The sequence below is a fragment of the Dreissena polymorpha genome, chromosome 10, assembly GCF_020536995.1.
Source record: "Dreissena polymorpha isolate Duluth1 chromosome 10, UMN_Dpol_1.0, whole genome shotgun sequence".
NCBI classification, from domain to species: Eukaryota; Metazoa; Mollusca; class Bivalvia; order Myida; family Dreissenidae; genus Dreissena; species Dreissena polymorpha.
Window position 1 is genome coordinate 44,251,507 of NC_068364.1, and position 23,188 is coordinate 44,274,694.

At 33.4% G+C, this 23,188-nt stretch overlaps 1 protein-coding gene across 1 annotated transcript in view; it reads left to right on the forward strand.

Moving 5' to 3' along the window:
• The first annotated feature begins 8,127 nt into the window (after positions 1-8,127).
• The window catches only part of LOC127848766 (cys-loop ligand-gated ion channel-like), a 75,399-nt gene continuing 60,338 nt past the window's right edge, over positions 8,128-23,188 (forward strand). Inside the window, exons 1-2 of the mRNA XM_052381367.1 lie at positions 8,128-8,706; positions 10,579-10,699. Of these exons, the coding sequence (XP_052237327.1) occupies positions 8,555-8,706; positions 10,579-10,699 (273 nt within the window). The 5' untranslated portion in view covers positions 8,128-8,554. The remainder of the gene's footprint in view (positions 8,707-10,578; positions 10,700-23,188) is intronic.

Here is a 23,188-nt window from a genome sequence, read left to right on the forward strand (position 1 = left end):
TTACTAATTCCTTAAACTATAACTACCTTTAATTTTCTGGTGATGTAAGCGGAAACACACTATTTGTTTCTCTTAGTGCTAAATAAACCTTTATAATGCTACAGTATAACCTATAAGTCAGATACTATATTTTGACAGCAAAGCTTTTTGGCGACGAATTACACATATGCCGATTATAAACCAGTACGTTTGTACAATAATTACACAGTTCGCTTATAGCATCCAATTTAATGTGAGTATAAAACTATGGGTTGAACACTTAGGTTCAATGAACAAATAATCAAATGCCAAGTTTATCATGGACAGTACAAGTGATGCCGAGCGGATCAATCTTTCAAGCCCCGTATTTAAAAAAGATGGTAGTGGAAAACTAATGGGAATTTCTGGAATTAATCAAATTCATCACGAATTAGATTGGGTCGTTTTATTGGCGTCGCTCTGGAGAGCGGCGACTAGTATGTAATGCATTTTTTTTTCGCTTATGGGAGGAGAAGTTATTTTACAGATCAATGTATATATTTTTGTTTTAAGAATATCTTGCATAGTGGTGATTTTTTGTGTAAATTAGTGTAAATAAGTACTGCATTTGTGCCTTTTACATTTATTACAACATTTATTGCCAATAATGCAAAGCTAATTGTTTTAATTAATAACTGATCCACAACTGATCACAGGGGAAAGATCACAGGGACTGGGCAAATACGCGAAACTTTCTGGTTTTGTATAAAAACAAAACATAATCAAAATATTTTTTTGTGGTTTTTCTAATTTGATTATTTAGTCGAGAATCGATGTAGTACGATATTTGACGACCTCGCGCAAGCAAGTTTATTGAAAAGCGTAGTGGTACGAAAACGCACAATGTATTAGTTTATTAATAGACATATAATAACGATCGCTATACACAACTTCACCAAATAGCAGTACATAAATGATGTCAGCCGGAAAAGCTCAGTTGGGAGAGCGTTAGACTGAAGTTGTTTACGCACCAATCATCTAAAGGCCCCCGGTTCAATCCCGGGTTCCGGCACGAACGGAACAGTTCGGCGGCTGACATTTTTTCAGTCAGGTTAATAAATATAATAAAGCTTTATTTTATGTAGACATTTTAAATCCATTTTACTACAATTGGACATTTTTATTAAAATTAATGGATGCCGCGTGGTGACAACGTTAATTAAAATTTCTTACATCACTTAAATATCTTATAAAAAAATACACGTGTTTTTATATTAACAAATAAATGCAAACAACACATCTATTATCCATGTATTTGTATGGTTGTCTATCATAGGACCTAAGTACTATCTCTACCACATATTGAGCGCAAAGCGCGACACGTATTATTGATTGTAACAATGAGTTGCGATAAAGGAAGCAGCCGCTTATCAAGGAGGAGTTGTGTCCCAGCAACCCGTTTCCCTAGAGTCAAGCACTCCTCGGTGTTTTTTTTTAAGAACCACATATAGAGCGCGAACACGTATTACTATCCAGGTGGTATGGGCCCTTTAGCATTATCCGACCATTACGTCCATAGTTATCTTCCTTAGAATTTGAGAAATTTTGAAATCGTTGTTCGAAGTCCAAAATTTTCATCCGATTGTTCCCAAACTTGCACAGGTTTTTTTTTTATCAATGCGGACCCAACCCAAACTCTCTATATGAGCAATATGGGACCATAAGTCCAGAATTATGTCTCTTTGAATTTAAAAATAAAAGTGAAAAACAGCTTTGTTAGGTGATTATGTCAACATTTATCATCAGATTCTTTCCAAACTTTCAGTGTCTTCATATCAAAGAGCATTTTTACCTCATTAAAAATGAGAAACATCGGGACAATAAGTCCAGAATTATTTTCTATTCAATTTGACAAAATAAACAATTTCCACTTGTTAAAAGATTTCACAACTTTCGTCTGAATCTTTCCAAACTTGTTAAGTGTTTTTATATCAGTATTACTCGAACCCTATTGAAAATGATGAATATCGGAGCAATAAATCTATAGTGATCTTTTACTGAATTTCAAAGTATAGTGAAAAGCAGCTTTTTTATGCAATTCATAGTTTGCATTCAATTTTTTTTCAAACTTTTACAGTGTTTTCATATCAATGAGTACTCAACCCCTATCGTAAATGAGCAACGTAAGAATAAGTTCAGAATCATCTCCCCTTGAAGTTGAGAAAAATATGAAATTACGCTTACATGATGAAGCAGATTTTTTAAAACCTACACAGTTCTGTTCCATTAATGAAAACTGCACACGGATGCCAGTAAAAAAAGGAAACCAATGTAAATAAAATGAACTATGAAATATTTGGGGGTTACAACACAACATCATAAATAATGGTTATTTGGGGGTTATAACACAAAATTATAGATAATGGTTATACCAGTATCTTTTTTTATTTTGTTGAAAATAATCGACCAATATATTATTATTTACAGTAGAAAAAAAAATCGTTCCATGTAACTTCATTGAGTGCCTTTAACACTGAAATTCCCGACGCCCTTTGATGCTTTGCATCAATACTTATCTTGTGGTCATCTTCAATTAAATGCCGTAAGCAAGCAAATAATGCAAAATTGTGAAAAGTGTATATGACTAAATAAACAAATGTTTCATTGTAAATTAAAACTGGAATTTTCAAGTGCATTGTAAGTTAACATTTTCTTGGCAGCTGTGTTTATACCAGCCCTAAAACCGACGTGACGTTAATGTGATAAAACGCCTCGCGCTGGACATGATACTTACTATATATCGCCATACGTTCTCAAATTACAGTCAATATAATTATACAATAATTATTATTACTCGATTAACTTGATAAAGGCTAGCATCATTACCGTTGCCATTTATTAAAATCGCGGTCCTATTCGTCCTCACAATGACCTGCCCTCGTTGTAAGAAAGTTCCAGTGTTGGTTGGTAATCATATAATCAATCGCTCCATAAAAATGATGTGAGCGCAATCTTTTCATTGCAACTAGGAATACTAAGATGACAACCTAGGGTCGTTCAAAAATGCGACTTAGACTAAAAACATCATATCAGTAAATATTATTGTAACTCTTACATTAAGCATATCCGGGAAGAACAAGAGTACACATCAGTATCAATTCCTTTTAATTACTCTAAATATGCTACCTTTCCAGAGTCGATTTAAATCAGCACAGTTTACTAATATGAAGATATTTTAATATTTTTTTTTTTACTAGACAACGCCTTATCTTAATTAATATTTAGTTTTCAATCATTTATCATTTTAGCCACAGTTATAAAGGAATTTTTATTTACCAACTTATGTATCCAAATCAGGAGATGAGAGGACACTTGGTTGCTTTTGACTGACTGTCAATTATATGTCGAGTATTTAATTTACACACTAACACTTAGTAAATGCGTTTGTATTCAGCGGGCGGAATTAAATCGTTATGTAGCCTGGAAGTATATGACTTATTTGTATTAGAAGTAAGTCTAGACCACATATGTGTTTTGACAGACAGATGGTTTATTAACGTCTCACTTTCGTACATGATATTACAGATACACAAATACAATATTTGATGAGCTTTTATACCAGATGAATACTTTTCCAATTGGCGTAACACTTGTCGTTTCCATGTTTCGATGCTTCACTATTAAACAGCTTGGAGCTCCAAAAGGAACCAAATACTACGTATTCCATTAATTAGGAATACATTGTTCAATAAATGGGAAAAAAGGTACGTGTTTGCAAGTTTTATGCATTCCGTTTGTTTTACATATATTATATTGCCATTTTTAATCTGTCCGACCGTGTTAAATCGATATTTGCACCTATGACATATATTTGAATTATACGATTAAATTATATCATCATAAATATATTTTGCTGGTTAACATTTAAGTAACACAATAAAATACGATCTCCTAAAGTATTGCAACATGGAATCAGTAATGGTTTAACTGAATTAACTCGTTTTGTTGAATTATAATTAACTATACAATTGTGCAAGCTAACACTATTACTTACCATTACAATTACATTCACACGATTTCTCCGCAAAAACAAACCTGCGTGCAAATATGGCAACACTATTGTGTTTTAAACTGCACAAATTAATCTTTAATTACCTGTTAACTTGAAGCATTTAAAGTAAATATTCTAATAAATCTGACTAAATTGGCACGTTTATAATCAATAGCAGAAAACGCCGAAGTTTGTAATTAACTTTTATATCTTCTTAAACGAACATGTGTTATGTTTTCTCAATTGACGTCATTGGAATAGAAATGGAAACACATTACATGCGATATTTATTCGAACGCACCAACGTCAAGCAGACCTGAAAATACATTTAAAAAACACTGAGGTTACTGGAACTTTGTATCCTTACCATTTGATTAATTAGATGACGTTTTTTTCCTTTAATGCTTGCTGCAACTTGTTATATTCATAACAGGACAATGTTTATCAAATAAGCCACGATAAAGTCACACACATAAATCAAACAGAACGTGTGTGCTACAGTAATAATGCTTGTTGACACCAACACATAAAATTGCCGAATACTATGAATTAAGTAAATTATTGTTTTTTTTTACCCAGTATGTTAAATCCCAAAACAACGTGCCAAGCAGACCCAACGAGCCTTATAGAAATCCTAATCGCATCTCCGCTTGTCGTACGAGATACAAACATACGTTAGAAGCCAATTAGAAATGTCATTAGCCTCAGCTATTTTTTTCCAGTAGCGAATATTGCATTTCAATATTATCATAATGATTAATCGCGTGTGACATAAGGTGTCAATATCGTGATGGTACTAATTGACGTCATTTAGTATGAGATGAGTCTCCGACATAAGGTGTCAATATCGTGATGGTACTAATTGACTTCATTTAGTATGAGATGGGTCTCCGACATAAGGTGTCAATATCGTGATGGTACTAATTGACTTCATTTAGTATGAGATGGGTCTCCGACAAATGCCTCTCAAGACCGAAGGTTGATGGTGTGCTTGCTATTCTTTGCTCGGTCTTCAGGCTAGGTTTGACAGACAGACAGACAGACAGACAGACAGACAGACAGACAGACAGACAGACAGACAGACAGACAGACAGACAGACAGACAGACAGACAGACAGACAGTCAGACAGACAGACAGACAGACAGACATACAGACAGACAGACAGACAGACAGACATACATACATACAGACAGACATACAGACAGACAGACAGACAGACAGACAGACAGACAGACAGACAGACAGACAGACAGACAGACAGACAGACAGACAGACAGACAGACAGACAGACAGACAGACAGACAGACAGACAGACAGACAGACAGACAGACAGACAGACAGACAGACAGACAGACAGACAGACAGACAGACAGACAGACAGACAGACAGACAAGCAGACAGACAGACAGACAGACAGACAGACAGACAGACAGACAGACAGACAGACAGACAGACAGACAGACAGACAGACAGACAGACAGACAGACAGACAGACAGACAGACAGACAGACAGACAGACAGACAGACAGGCAGGCAGGCAGGCAGGCAGGCAGGCAGGCAGACAGACAGACAGACAGACAGACAGACAGACAGACAGTTTATTCAGACTTATACATAAGTACATCGTCTTAATACACAAATATACACATATTATTGTCTGTCACGTAAATAGGTACAACAACGTTACATTACATAACATAAATGGTCATTTAAGAAAACAAATATAAATAAACACAATCAATTGCAAGAATACGTAAATTCCATCAAAGCGCTTATGAAATCTTTTAAACATAACATAAACCAAATGGTCATTTAAGAATACAAATATAAATAAACACAATCAATTGCAAGAATACGTAAAATTAACCAATGCGTACTATAATACAATATATCATTATATATATTTCGCGCTTGCAATTGGATTTTCTTCTGAAAGCATTATTATACATATTTACACTCGTGAGGTTTGCTATCACAATGTGATGCAGATGCCGTGATTAGTAATCAATACGCTGAACGCCTCTTATTTATCCAAAGCAATTGTGTGCAGAGAGAACAAATTGTTTCTGTCCATACAAGATTAGTCAGCCTTCAGGATGTTTAGTCAGCACTTCAGGTTCAATCTGGTTTGAACTAATCATCATAAAAAATATAGATCGAAAACTGTTTTTCCCGTGGGCTAATTAAACAGGTAACAGGTAAATATCGCGTATATCAGATCATATCTGCGTTAATCTTCACTGCAAAGCAATGTCAATTTATACAATTTTACGGAAATTACAACAAGTTGACCTTTTATGCACCCACGACGTATTATATAGCTTCATTTATTATTGTCATTATTAACTTAAAGACGGCCTATGCCGTTTTTGACGCAATTCTATTAAAGTTATTTATACATTTTATTTTAACAAAATTGAACCTGGATTTGTTATTGTATGCATAGTAATGTATTACTTATTTTGTATATAGACGGTCAAATTTGTTAACATACTCATTTGAACAGTTGACCTTCATGTTTAACGACGATTATAAAGATGCACACCTACGTGTTATTGCATTTCATGCATAGAATGTGTTCGAAGTTTTCAAATACATATTCAATATATACAGGTATTTTTGTATATTGTTAAATGTTTCACAATGTTCATCAGGAAACGTCATCGTGTAGAACTAAATTAAAAAAAAGCCATGCTGTGTCTTTTTTTATTATATTTGTTGAATACAAAGGCTCTAGGGACCTCAACAGAGGTTTTCATGATGGTTGTTTATAAAAGCACAAGTTCTTGTATGGCTTGACTTTACTTTGAACCTCCCGCATGTTCTGTTCTTGGAAATATTATAAGCGACGTTCGATTATAATTATCGTCATGTACATTTCCTCGTTATAAACTGTAACAAGATTTATATGAAGTAAAAGATGGTTAAATGAACCGAAAGAAGATTTATCTAAACCGTAATATCAATTATAGTGAACGGTGGTCTCGCAGCATTGTAATCCGATAACTAGATAAGAGATATTATATAAATTGAGACAGGAACATCAAGTCGTTAGAACGTATCTTTAAAACATTCAGTATACCATATTCGATTAATAAGATATTATTCAGATGTGCAGATTTGCCACATCTTATCATCGTTTAAGTGGGTGAACTTAGATGTATGTATATATATATATATTTATTTATTTATTTATTTAGACCACATGGTTCATTTTGCCTGTCATCCGACTGTATGGATGAATACATGTATTTTTTTGTTTACCCTTAATATCTTTTCTGTAAGGAATTAATAGTTTTCGTATTTTAACCATCGCACTAGTCGAGAACAAACGCTTTGCCGTATTTAATTCAAAGGAACCTTTAACCAATATCTTAAAGTTTGAATGCGTTGTGCATAAATGGTATATGGCATAAATAAATATTTAGTACTACCTGCTATCAGAGGGGGTAATCACGTGATAGTCAAGATGGCGACGTCCATGCCGAGACAGTTATTTTTCCTCGTTGTGTACCATTTATTACCTTTGTTTATTTTTTTTAAATGACGCTCACTTTCCAGCCATATCAGTAAAAAGGTGATTAGCGTTTATCTCGTTTTTAAATTCGCTTTACATCTCGACTTTACTCCCCGCAAACTTTCTTAGTGGAGCCTTAATTAGGGCATCCCGTTAAGAAATTTCGCAACGAGTAAAGCCGAGATATAGAGCGAATATAACGATGAAATAAACGCCAGTAACATTCTTGCTTATATGGCTGGAAAGTGGGCGTAATTTAAAAACTTAATACAAGTAATAAAGGGTATAAAAAGGCAAATACTACCTGCCTCGACATGTACGTCGCCATCTTGATAATCACGTGATTACCCCCTGTGGCTATGTTTGTTTATATTGCTTGTTTTGCTCGAAATAGGAAATAGAAAAAGGAAGAAAAAACATGTTTATTTTGCACTGTTTGTTTCTTTTTTTCCGTCCCAATTCTTGCAATAAACAGATCAATATGTGATGGCAGTATCCCCTTTGAATACACATCGTCATCGTCACCTGATTAATTTTTCTTTTCAGATACCTTCCATTAGCAGCGCTGCATTTGTAACCAACTAGGACAGTCGGGAGACGTTCAATAAACCTGGATAAACATTAGACATGGACATATTGGCGTTAATTATGTGTGCATTTTAGATCTATTCAATCTGATGAATCGATTAACTTTATGATAATAGTTGATCATACTAAACGAGTTGCCATTGAAACAATCGTGCATTCACGAAGTGTGTTAGTGAGCGTAGTTTTGAATGTGTTTAGATGTGGCTAGCGGGCTTTACATATTAAACTCATACGTTATTAATAAAGTGTTTGGCAATATCCGATACGAATAAAATGGTGGACAATATTCCGTGTCCAACGAAGTTTTAAAACGATATAAATATTGCCTTCACTCACTGTATTCATTCCTGAATAATATTGAAAGAACACATTTCGGATTATTAAATATTAACCTTTGAAGGATTATGGTCAGTGACTTTTGACACTGGAATAATGCGCGATGCCGATTGGAAACGTATCCAAGGGGATTTGGATCATCGCGAATAAGATGTCTACAGCCATCGCCTACAGTTTCATGGCTGTCGATGCCCGGAGGCAGGCACAGGCCGACAATGCACGTCGCGCGAGCGTTATAGCGCAACGGGCAGAAAGGTACGGTCAACTTACGGAACATTTTACTAATTCATTAATTTACACATGTTTTCTTAAATAAATCCTTGCGTTTTATAATTTTGTTTTTGTCTGCTCAGAAAATCACATCCGTGTATCATACTAGAATACGTAGCCGACCATTTATCTGTTTAACCCATTTATGCCTATCGTCTAGAAAAAAGGGCTTGGCAAACAGCGTAGACCCAAATGAGACGCCGCATGATGCGGCGACTCATCAGGGTCAGCGCTGTTTGCTTAAAGTAATTTCTGTAAGAAATATTCTAAACATAGAAATAAATATACCAGACATCCCTAATTTTGTAAATAAATTGATCCAATTTAGAAGGATGGGAGAGTCCACTAGGCATAAATGGGTTAAAGTACATGTATCATAAATACTCAAAATCAACGAATATTTCGCAAAATATTTCGTAAAATTAAGTTAACCCATAACACAAATCAGTGTTTTATAGCAATTGCCACAATGTCAACACTAGATGTGGTATACGTAGACATAGATTAAGCGAAGCACTTTAGTGTTCGTTTTTATTTTCTGTGGCACAATATATTCCATTTTAATTTTCCGCAATGATATTTATTCATAAGACAAACGAACACTAATACGGAACATGCACATGCGTTGAATATACTTCTCACAAAAACAAATAAAGAGCATTTCGTTTCTTGTACAATCTATGCTACCAGACCACATCTAATGTTAACATGTTTGCAATAAATATATAAAAGGAACAGTGATTTTTCTAGTTGTTAACTTTATTTTTTGAAATATGGTACGAAATATCCCTTGATTTTGAGTGTTTATGGACATTGAAGGCTTCAACTCAGTATTTACTGCAATCATAAAATCTACATTTCTCAAAGTAAGCATTGAACAAAATAATAATTTTGTTTTTCAATTTGAAATGGAAGTCGCAATGACATGTTCCAAAATTATTCGGCCAACAAGGCTATCCACAAACACGTCTTGTATATTGAATTCAAGTAAGCGAAAATATGCTTTCAAACACGACAATCAGATCGCTTCAAACTAACCATGTCTGTTGACATGTGATCGTGGTGATATAGAACTAACTTCCGGTTCGATTTAATCTGGTACAATTGAAATATCGAACAGTTCCACAATGGGAACACATGACTCGGTGAGCATCAGCCACAGGTGTACATGCGGTATTGGAAGTTAGTTGTCCTAGATTTACCTGTTTCATACATCGGATGATTGAGGGTTTTTATGCCATCTCAATTGTCTAGAAAAACTAACTTCGTTAGAAAAGTTCAACAAATAAATCATTTAAATAAAATTATATAATTATTAATTGTATAATTATGATTTCATCATTATGAAACGCTCGAACAATATTGATATCGTTCTTTTAAACAACAATCAACTATTAACATTGTGATTTATAATTTGTGTACGGAAAAAAAGTATTTAAACTGATAAATAGCGAGATTGTTGATAAATAAGAATATAAATCAACTAATGATGCTATGCTTGTATACAATATATTGAAAGTTATACAATTCACAAACATGCGCGCGATTAACTTGCGATATGTTTTCTTTCTTATGGATTCGTAGCGCATTTTCAAACTTTCATTCACGTTTGTGTGTTTAATTATTTTTTAATGTTCATTTGATGATTTTATAAAGCAAGGACTGTCTTAATAATGTGTTTATGATCTTGACATCGTTATCCTCCAACATTTAGCTTGTTGTTCGATTTGGTTGTCCGATAAAGTACTTTATAGTACAATAATTTGTATACCATGCATATACTTGATGATGAAGCCACTGGTAACCGTGACATTAATGTTTGAATGCTCAAGATAAAATAAAAAGTTTGTTTCACAGGTATTCCAATGCAGGATATGACAACAGCAGCGAATGTGGTACCGTCGGGAGAACAAGCAAACGACGCCCTAGGAAAAGGTCATCTTCAAGTACCAGAGCATCGAAAGCCTCACAACCAAAGGTAAGTATCAGAACCTCGAAAACGCCACAACCAAAGGTGAGTACCAGAACCTCGAAAGCCCCACAACAAAAGGTGAGTACCGGAACCTCTAAAGCCTCACAACCAAAAGTAAGTACACCGATTTCTACGATTTCCATTCATTGTGGATACATGTATTAAAGTGGAAGGGATTGTATATTTTTGAAAGTGTTTGCATTTTTTTTTAAATAGTTGATTCGTTGCAAGGTTTCTTGCGTGTATACCAACCTTGCATATCAGAAAAAAACATCAACAACTAAACGACAAGAACAACCAACAAAAACACTTCGGAAAAAAGCACGTATCAGCAACGTTATGTAGTTGATAGATAGATCAAGTAAAATAAATAAATTGTGTAAAAGATTAAATAGTTGTAAAGTCACACGAAAATCGTCATTGCATTTGATTTGAATTTCATAATGTAATGCTTTTTAAAATACGTTTTAACCTTTAATGATTTTTTATGAAATTAATGTATATTTGTTTGTTAAAACATACAATCAAGAAAAAAAGTAACTATTTTATTCTATACACGTTATAATGTTAAATGAAGAAACGAGTTAATTTATCTGCAAACAAAAATAGTTGTTCAATAACCTGCTCTGCTTAACTGTGATATGTTCGTGTTCTTTTATCAAAGACTCGTATTTGCACGTTCCTCTAATAAGAAACACGATTTTCCTTGCGGAATGTATTGTGTGATATTAATAGTTATTATGTGTTTTTGTACTGGGTAAGATATACAAAGATGCTATCTCAGCTAAATAAGAACTTCATTTCATATCTGTTAATCACTATTCGTAAAATAGGTTGGATACATTTGTTTGAATGTGATGTTATAATGTGAAATATTTTCTCAGAAAAGTATATTACAAATATTACAATACTTTACCATGAAAGATAACACGTTCTTATTTTAATAAATGCGTGTGATTAGTCTTCTGAGATACGTAACTATTATATCGTTGTTTCCAAATTTTCTAATTAATGAGTAATGTACGTATTTGGTTAATATATAAATACGCGTTGACCTTTAATGAACATGTTGCATGGAATTTAAACGTAGGCACAACACATATAGCCGTTTTGCCAAGAGTCGTCTTGACCCGAGCTAACACGATGAAAATTAATGCATCCAACAACAATGTCATTTTCACCTACATTAGAAACGCAGATGTGTGTTAAAAATACAAAGTACACATATAATACTGGTTTAAATACAAAATTGTCAAAGATGTCGGTGGAAAGGTATTTTAACTTGTCCTGTCTTTTAATTTCGAAATGTCGACGTTATCGACCAGGAAAGGTGGTCTGAAATACACAATTGCGGATAATAAAACAATAGGCGCAGAGTCGGATGCAAAGTATTTGGACTTTACATGAAGTTTGTATCCGAATTACCAGATTATATGCCTCGTTCGTTTAGCCAATGTCCTCTAGACATTACCTGGTAGTCACCTTTGCCCAACACGAATTATGAAACCCCATAGCAAAGATAATTGATAATTGTTACGAATGTTATTATTGTAATATGTTTGAATGTGGTAATGAGAGCTGAAAAATATGCGTTACTGTTACCTGTATTTTTTATTTAAAGTAACATTTCTACTCAAAATCAACGAAAATTGTGTACAATATTTTGTAAAATAAAGCTTAACAATTAAAAATCATTGTTTCTTATGGCAATTGCCGAAATTTCAACGCCGGATGTGGTCTGGTAAAATAGATGTTTGTGGATACAAAATGCTCGTTTTTATTATGGTTTTAACATGGTACCATTTAAGTGTTCGTGTGTCGTATGAATAGATATATTCGCAGGAAATTAGCATGTAATTTATTGTGTCCACAAATAAATAAAAACGAGCATTTTGTATCTAAAAAATCTATGTAATCTAACCACATCTAGCGTTGAAATTGGCTATTGCTATAAGGAACACTGATTGTTTAGGTGTTAACTTTATTTTTCGAAATACTTTAAGAAAATTTCGTTGATTTTGAGCGTTATAGAGACTTTAATACTACTGATCATAACTTCCTTTTATATGATGTACTATGATGAACAAGTAAACTTGACATGCAACACAATTTTATTTAAAATTAATTATAATTGAATATGTTTTTCATATTGAAGCTAGAGAGAAAGAAATATGGCATTATTTGCCTGATAATGTTCAGTTTCACTCACCATTAAATAAATATCAGTGAGCAATTGAAGCATTGACTTTTTTATTTAAACAATTGAAAATGTATCGTCCGCTTGTCTAATATTAAATGCATATGACAAAATGCCTAATCTGAATACTACAATTTACCACGCAACCAAATCAACAATATTATTGATCTTCTAGTAAATCACAAATTGAACCGATTATGCAAAAATATTCATGCAATGCTGAAGCCGTAAATCATATTATAAATTGCAAAAGATTCAGAGCCAAATACTTTGGCAAAGACACATTTTGTTTACGAACAAACAACCATTTCAATCTGATGATAGAGAAGGCACACAGGAGATTCATCAAACACGGTTGTCAAGTTTCAATAGCGGCAAAATAAAATATTTATATTAGCAACAAAAACAGACAACACAAGTAAACTATTTTTTACTCCTACCGGTGATACCGGAGGGGAGTTATGATTTGCGCTCTGTGCGTTAGTCTGTCACACTTTTCTGGATCCTGCGATAACTTTAAAAACACTTAATATTTTTTCATGAAACCTGACACATGGACAGATGGCAATATGGAGATTATACACGTCATTTCGTTTTGTTCCTATGTTAAGAATTATGGTTGCTATGACAACAAATAGACTAGAAATATTGCTGAAAATGGTGGATCCTGCGATAACTTTAAAAGTTCTTCATATTTTTTCATGACACTTCAAACATGGACAGATGGCAATATGGAGATTATGAAGGTCATTTTATTTTGTTTCTTCGTCAAGAGTTCTGTTTGCTATGGCAACAAATAAACTAGAAATATTGCTGAAAATGGTGGAGTTTCACCGGTAGGGGACTTTTATTGCCTGGAAATAGTCTTGTTAAAATTGGAGCATCCTTCTGTTAAAAGTCTATTTTTATTTTCCCTTTACACAAAGTGAAAAAAACATGAGAACAACCTTTGACAGCCTGTAAAATACATGTAAACAATCGCATGGTTCAACATTTGCACATACATGCCCGCGAATAGCTAATATCATGCTCGACAGTTACGCAGTAATGTTTGTCTTTACGAGGAAAATATGATAGTAATTCAATACCTAAACCGTTTGATTTAAATTCAAGGGTGTGTTTTTTTTCCCAATTGTCCGAAAGACTTAAACAATACCTGTGTCAATGTTTCCTTGTGACGTAAATGGCACGATCGATGGCACGTATTGCATCCAGGTATCAGATCAATAATTCACTCACTGGCAGAGACAAACCCATCAAGAAACAGGGACATGTATAAACATTAATTGAACCCGCGCAACATGTGAACAGAAACAGATATACACAGTTTGTATCGGGTCTCTACACTACTGAAGATACGTTATATCTTATATCGCACCTAATTTCGGGGCCTGCTAAATTCATTAAAAACACTCACATTTGGGATAAAACGTTTCTTTGACGGCAAAAACCTTTTCATTTTCAAAAAGGGTAGTCGGTGCATAGTGGTCAAGACTTCCAATAGTGACAATAAAAATGAAAATATTGACGAATAGGTGTGAAAATTTAGTTATATAAGTTTGTCGCCTTTACCTGAAGCGTCATGGAAACTACGCACCTTTTTTCATATCAAAATTGCAACGGACGCGTAACCATGGTTACCAATTAAGCCTTCTTTAAGTAATCGGCGATCTGAGCTGTCCTCATAATGAGTGGCTCGAGCGGATTCGTCTGATAATGAATCAAAATGCGAACTCTTAATGGAAAAAACAGCACGAACGAACGCTGACGAATATGTGTTCTGAACAAATCTGGATTGCTAATGAAACTATTGTAAGGGCGAATCTTTGCTCATTTGAATATTGGCATATTGATTCGTAAAATGCATGGATAGTTCGGTTTCCAGTGTTTCTAAGTTGGGATTGTAAGATAAGTAGTTGTTTTTAACGCAAATACTCATTTTTATGTGTACATGCTCTATGACTGGCGTTATAAGATCGCTCATTTCCTTACATAAATAAATGTGACAAAGCGATGAGAATTGTTTGAATGACAAAAAACAACATGAAAGGAGACCTTTTAATGAATGAAATGTGTTGTGTGTGAAAGGAGTTTTTATAATTTGTACAATTATATGTTTTCGTGTTTTTACTGAAAGGTAAAATTTGTATGGTATTACACCAATGTTTGATGTGGGTTGTTACTGGGTTGTTTTTAATTATAACGAGATAATAATATATGGTGATATTAAAAAAGGTATATGGAATTGATATTACATGAAAGTGCACAATCTAAGGACGAGAGGTGAGGAATATGTAAATTATGAAACTAAAATATCTTTACCGATGGAAAATGTATCGATTGCAACATAAATCAAACAATCAAAAGTTGTGTGTGTACACGGGTTTTAAACAGTACATGTAAGTTGGGCGTTCACACACAAATGATTGTGTTGTAGTAACAAATAAACCAGGTAAACTTGAATCCATGTAATGCGACAAATTAAACATTATTACAACGAAGTAGTGGATTTGTGGTTTTGTAATATCGTTATCATTAGTTAGTAGTAATACAAGACACCACGATGTTTGGTCAGGAAATGAACACGTTTACCAACTTTCTCGCACTTCATCATGGTTCGTCGCGTACCTATGGAAGACCAAAATCCGTGGCCGACCTAGAGAGTCCTGATATAGTCCATAGGTCTGAGAAGGTAATGAAATTACGCGTTTACAATATTGTATATTTGATATCGTTTGTTTTGGGTAAATCACGAATCTTAGGTTATAACAACGTATGCCTTCGCTCTATCCATAAAGAAAGGACATGTAATTTTAAACTCATGAACTTTTAAAGGGATCTTTTCACGATTTGGTAAATTGACAAAATAAAACAAAATGCAAATTTAAGTTGAAGTTATGATATTTGTGAGGAAACTGTAATACTGAACATATACCATGCTCTAAAATAACCATTATATGCGTCTTTTGACGATTTAAATATCTGAAAATTATCAAGCGTTGCAACTCGAAACGATTGGATCTTTGGAGAGTGATATTATTGTCGTTATATTTTGAAACAGAACTAGGATTGCTTGTATAAAGTATATAATACATCCCTGATTGCATGAGCACGGATAGTCGAATTGTATAATCGTTAGACTTTTACTCGGGAGTCAGTGGTTCGAGCCTAGTTGAGTGATACTTTTCTTTCTTTAATTGTATTGTTTTTGTTAACTAGTGCTTTTCAGATCCAATATTTAAATGTATGAATATAAAGCTCTTAATGACTGACTTCAATATCTGCCAAAATCGGTGAAAAAGTCCCTTGAATATATAAGGCTTCTTAAGAATAGGTATCTGTAAGATTGTTTTATAATTGTATGCATATTTGAACATAAAAATAATGTATGGCCTAGTTGCAATTTAATTCTTGTATATTTTGATTGGCAAAATGCCAACGATTATTTATCAACAATGAGAACATGTTAACATTTTCACAAAGAAGTTCATCATAGTAATATTTAAGTTTAATAACAGTTTGATAACAAATCACAACATATTGTATGATTATACATTTAAATTTAAATAACATCAACACAAATCTTCTGAATTGTAATCATAAGACGATGTTACCAATTAAGCCTTCTTTAAGTAATCGGCGATCTGAGCTGTCCTCATAATGAGTGGCTCGAGCGGATTCGTCTGATAATGAATCAAAATGCGAACTCTTAATAGGAAAAAACAGCACGAACGAACGCTGACGAATATGTGTTCTGAACAAATCTGGATTGCTAATGAAACTATTGTAAGGGCGAATCTTTGCTCATTTGAATATTGGCATATTGATTCGTAAAATGCATGGATAGTTCGGTTTCCAGTGTTTCTAAGTTGGGATTGTAAGATAAGTAGTTGTTTTTAACGCAAATACTCATTTTTATGTGTACATGCTCTATGACTGGCGTTATAAGATCGCTCATTTCCTTACATAAATAAATGTGACAAAGCGATGAGAATTGTTTGAATGACAAAAAACAACATGAAAGGAGACCTTTTAATGAATGAAATGTGTTGTGTGTGAAAGGAGTTTTTATAATTTGTACAATTATATGTTTTCGTGTTTTTACTGAAAGGTAAAATTTGTATGGTATTACACCAATGTTTGATGTGGGTTGTTACTGGGTTGTTTTTAATTATAACGAGATAATAATATATGGTGATATTAAAAAAGGTATATGGAATTGATATTACATGAAAGTGCACAATCTAAGGACGAGAGGTGAGGAATATGTAAATTATGAAACTAAAATATCTTTACCGATGGAAAATGTATCGATTGCAACATAAATCAGACAATCAAAAGTTGTGTGTGTACACGGGTTTTAAACAGTACATGTAAGTTGGGCGTTCACACACAAATGATTGTGTTGTAGTAACAAATAAACCAGGTAAACTTGAATCCATGTAATGCGACAAATTAAACATTATTACAACGAAGTAGTGGATTTGTGGTTTTGTAATATCGTTATCATTAGTTAGTAGTAATACAAGACACCACGATGTTTGGTCAGGAAATGAACACGTTTACCAACTTTCTCGCACTTCATCATGGTTCGTCGCGTACCTATGGAAGACCAAAATCCGTGGCCGACCTAGAGAGTCCTGATATAGTCCATAGGTCTGAGAAGGTAATGAAATTACGCGTTTACAATATTGTATATTTGATATCGTTTGTTTTGGGTAAATCACGAATCTTAGGTTATAACAACGTATGCCTTCGCTCTATCCATAAAGAAAGGACATGTAATTTTAAACTCATGAACTTTTAAAGGGATCTTTTCACGATTTGGTAAATTGACAAAATAAAACAAAATGCAAATTTAAGTTGAAGTTATGATATTTGTGAGGAAACTGTAATACTGAACATATACCATGCTCTAAAATAACCATTATATGCGTCTTTTGACGATTTAAATATCTGAAAATTATCAAGCGTTGCAACTCGAAACGATTGGATCTTTGGAGAGTGATATTATTGTCGTTATATTTTGAAACAGAACTAGGATTGCTTGTATAAAGTATATAATACATCCCTGATTGCATGAGCACGGATAGTCGAATTGTATAATCGTTAGACTTTTACTCGGGAGTCAGTGGTTCGAGCCTAGTTGAGTGATACTTTTCTTTCTTTAATTGTATTGTTTTTGTTAACTAGTGCTTTTCAGATCCAATATTTAAATTTATGAATATAAAGCTCTTAATGACTGACTTCAATATCTGCCAAAATCGGTGAAAAAGTCCCTTGAATATATAAGGCTTCTTAAGAATAGGTATCTGTAAGATTGTTTTATAATTGTATGCATATTTGAACATAAAAATAATGTATGGCCTAGTTGCAATTTAATTCTTGTATATTTTGATTGGCAAAATGCCAACGATTATTTATCAACAATGAGAACATGTTAACATTTTCACAAAGAAGTTCATCATAGTAATATTTAAGTTTAATAACATTTTGATAACAAATCACAACATATTGTATGATTATACATTTAAATTTAAATAACATCAACACAAATCTTCTGAATTGTAATCATAAGACGAGTAATGCATGTAGGATACTTTTTATCATACCACCGCGTAGATATCTTACTGATATAACGTTGCCTGATATATGTTTATATCATGGTCAACACGAAGTTCTTATAGCAGTCATGTGTGGAAGATGGTCATATTACTCGGAATAAACTATAAAGTAATCATTTTTAGTAAAATCGAATCAGATTCAGCAAAACAAACTATTTTATACCAAGATGTAGTATATTTTAAACACAAAATGCAACACAAACAGCCAAAACATTCTTTTTACAAATATAAAGAGCGCGTGTACGTCAAATGACACAAGTAATATTCTTTCCCGCTGAAACTGCAGCTGTTAGCGATTTTTAGTACTTCTTTAAATTCTGGGACGTACAGGTATGATACACAGAAAAACAGGTTACCGCCTGATCTTTTTGTAATATATCAGGCTCGGCACAATTGTGTGATCACGTTCATAATTATGACGTCTTGACGTAATTTCATGCTTATTTGTTGCATGACGTAAACACTGATTCTTTTGTTAAGACTCGTGCAGACAATGCACACGTTAAGGTACACACTTTTAAAGAAGGCAAAATCAACATGTGAGAAAGTGTGAACTACTGTTCTATTATGCGCTTTAAAGGTGTGGATGTAAAGCGCTTACTGATAACGTACGTATATATTTGCATTAAAGGGATCTTTTTACGGTTTGGTAAATTGACAAAATTGAAAAAAGTTGTTTCAGATTCGCAAATTTTCGGGTTAGTTATGATATTTGTGAGGAAACAGTATTACTGAACATTTGCCATAGTCTAATATAGCCATTATATGCATCTTTTGACGATTTAAAAACCTAAAAATTATAAAGCGTTGCAACGCGAAACGATTGAATAATTTGGAGAGTTCTGTTGCTGTCCTTTAAATTTGTGAAACTACGAAGATTGCTTATATAACGTATACAATACACATCCTATCTAGTCTTGGCAGGATAGCTCAGTTGGCTAAAACTTCAAAACATGCCAAAATCTGTGAAAAGGCCCCTTTATAAGACATGAACAATTGAACATTACTGAAGACATATGTTACCTATATGTTCCGTTGGTAGATGTGGATTTAAAAATAATGCTTTCAACGAGTCTTATACGAAATATCATACGCAAATGACATTTTATTTACTTGTTTGATGTATGCCACTTTAAGCATCTTCATTTTCATTGCTTATAATCTAGATTTGAGAAACATTTATTTATAGTTGTGTGTGCATTAAAATGTAATAAAAATGTAATAAATAATTAAGTTAATAAACATAGCCGTCATATGATGGAAAACAAATTGTGTCTGTTAGAATGGTTTATTATATAATAAATATTTGGAAACTAATATACGTTACAACGTAATTGCTGGATATTTTATTTGGCAAACAATCAACGTTCATGTATAAACACTAAATAATGTGTTTTACATAACTGTTTGGGAAATAAATATACGTATAGATTAGAAGGCATTTTTTTAATTGTGCAAAGGAAGAATTTTATTTAATTGCAGTTTTATAGCGAGTGCATTATTTCCTTCACCAAGTGACTTGGGACTTACAGTTTGTTTGTACTTGTAAACTTCCGTCGGTAAGCATGTGTCTATTTGTTGGCAACAAAAAGCTAAATGTTACAAAAATTAGCAATACGTCGTTTAAGCAGACAATACTCCGCTAATGAACCGATTGTTTATGTTCGTTGATGGATAGTTGTTTAGATCGATGAATAGAGGAATAGTATTCCAAGATTGAGTTTTAATAGTAGGTTAAAAAGTTATAGTGTAATATCAGATTGAAAACTAAATCACACAGAATAAATAATTAATACACATTCGGAGCATTTCTAGTTGTATATTTGCTTTCAAAATTATTATTTCATCTGAAATGTATGCATGATAAATCAATAATTAGAAACCATCAAAGTAAGGTTTACAGTTGTTTAACAATTATCAAAACGATTGTCAATTATCTGAGTGTTATCGTATTGTAAATATAAAGGTGTTGCGACAATTTCAGTCGTGTTCTGAGAAAACTGGGCATAATGCATGTGCGTAAAGTGTCGTCCCAGAATAGCCTGTGCAGTCCGCACAGGCTAATCAGGGTCGACACTTTCCGCTTTAATGGTATTTTTTGTTTAAAGGAAGTCCCTTTTTACCGAAAATCTAGTTTAAGGTAGCGCAACCCTAATGATTTCCCGCGATTTATTTTACGATCATTGCCGATCTTCAATGATCGGTTATTTTCGAGAGATGCATTTTTTTTTTTCAAACTTCGAATTTTGATATATGGTTACGTAATTCCTTTAGAATACATTATTTTGACAATAAATATTGACTTTGATCCAAATATCATCTGAAAAATACGATTTCGCGATTTCTTCAAAGATCGAAGAGACTTTATACCTGTTAACTTATGGATATCTAATTTAAGCTTGCATTAATGTGAAGTTGTCGTGGCCGAGTGGTTAAGTCGATGGACTAGAATTCTTTAGGGATCTTTCCGCGCAGGTTCGAATCCTGCCGACATCGCATACTTTTTGCTGACGCGTTTTATTTCTTTTCTAACGTATTTTGATTTAATATAGCATATAAGCTTTGTTTATTGTTAAATATGTTGAAAGTTTTATGCACATCCTTCAATTTTTAAAATTAAAACAACGTTATGGCTAAATTGGGTGTTTTACTGCTGAAAATACGAATGATGCATGTTGCATTTTTATTTTTATTTCAAAAAGTAAACGGTAAATCTGTCTATTTCTTGGTATTTTTGCTGTATATAGCGTTTCTATAAAAGCTAAGTTTAAAATATAACTTAAATGATACTATTTTGAGTTTTATGACACTTTGTTTTTAACCGACCCAATTTTTGCTTGGCTGAAATCACTTACATCTTTCATGGCGCTCTTCCATAGATAAAAATTTGTAAAAAAAAATGTCTGTAAAAGAATACTTATTTCATCTTTTTTAAACTTTAAACACCTTTACTGCATCTGTACACACCAACTGCATGCCTATATTTGGAAATTTGAATGAATTATGGAACTTTTATATACCCCAGGGGTGAAAATAAACTGGACAAAAGCCGAGCGTGGGAGTGCTTTTGAAAAAATCGGTATATTTTTTTAAAAAGCATGGAAAGCCTACCTACAAATTTGCATGTAGTTCAGTGAAATGATGCTGATTAAGAAAATAATTAATTAGATTATATTTGGATATGTGCCCATTAGGGGTGCGCTACCTTAAGCGGAAAGTGTCGTCCCTGATTAGCCTGTGCGGACTGTGATGTAATAAACGTTTGTATTAAATGAGAGATTACAATTTAGCACTAACATCAACTATGGCTTACCATTGCAGTGGTTTGCGCCTATCAACGTATTAACATTGTTTTGCCAAATTATGAATCGCATTAAGCTATATCACCAGCTGATTATGATTACAACGCTGCACAGCTTGTAAGTCATTATCATGTGTTGTATATTACGGTCAATCAAGACCGAATGCTAATTTGAAGGTTGTATTTGTACCGATGCGTCGTTGAAGCTGCTTGTTGGAAGATGGCAATGGTTGCTTTGTTAAGGTTCAAACCACATGTCAGTCGCTTGATCCGTCTTCGCAATTATGAAACCACTATACGAATATATGTGTTCCTGATTTGATATTTCACTGATAAAATCGATGGATGTGTGGACTTGTTCTTCCATTAAGCCTGAATATCGTCTTCAGCCTTGTGCAATCAATACATGCACATTGCACTCTGCGTCATTAATAGTCAATGTAAATGTGATTTAAGTCGATTTATCGACTTTATCGGCACTTTAAATGAGGCTTATTTTACAGGACCGCGTGTGTTGAAAACAACGGTTACCAATCTATCTTGCTGACGCTATCGATTGTTAGGCTTAGTAATTGCTTCTAGCATTATTTTACATTTATTGGATAGATTCTTAATTAATACAAGATGAACCCATAGCTTTGTACCACTGTAGTGACTTGAGGAGTAATATATCACTAGCGTTTTAATCCCGTGTAAACTCATTATATATTATATTACAGCTTGAAAGGCAGAAGCTCATATAAGCACGCTACTTAAAGTTAATTGTTAAACATAGCTCCACTATTAAACATTGTTTTATATCTTATAATATAAAAACGGTGGTGGGGATGATAATGATGATGATAATAATGAAGAAGAAGAAGAAGAAGATGATGATGATGATGATGGTGGTAATGATGCTGGTGGTAATGATGATGATGAGGAGGAGGAGGAGGAGGATCATGATGATCGTGATGATCATGATGAAAATTATCGAGTATAACAATCGCGGAACTATTGTATATTTTATAAAGTTATGTTGTTGTGGTTATATCTTGTTACATTACGAGGATTGCTTATATTACGAATAAAATACATGCAGTATAACATCAGCACGGGTGACCGAACGATTTAAAAGCTAGAGTCTTACTCCAAGGTTCAGTGGTTCGAGCCCATGTGTTATTAACGTTTTTCTTGCTCTTTAGTTCCGATGTTTGCATTTATCAATTTAAAGCATTTAATGACGAACTTTAAAACATGCAAATATCTTTGAAAAGGTTCCTTATAGCTTTACCATAACATTTTCGATTCTATTATGATTGAATACATTTTACCCGATTCATATGCGTCTAATTAATGTAATTTTGCAGTTTTCCTCAATTTAAATGGATAAA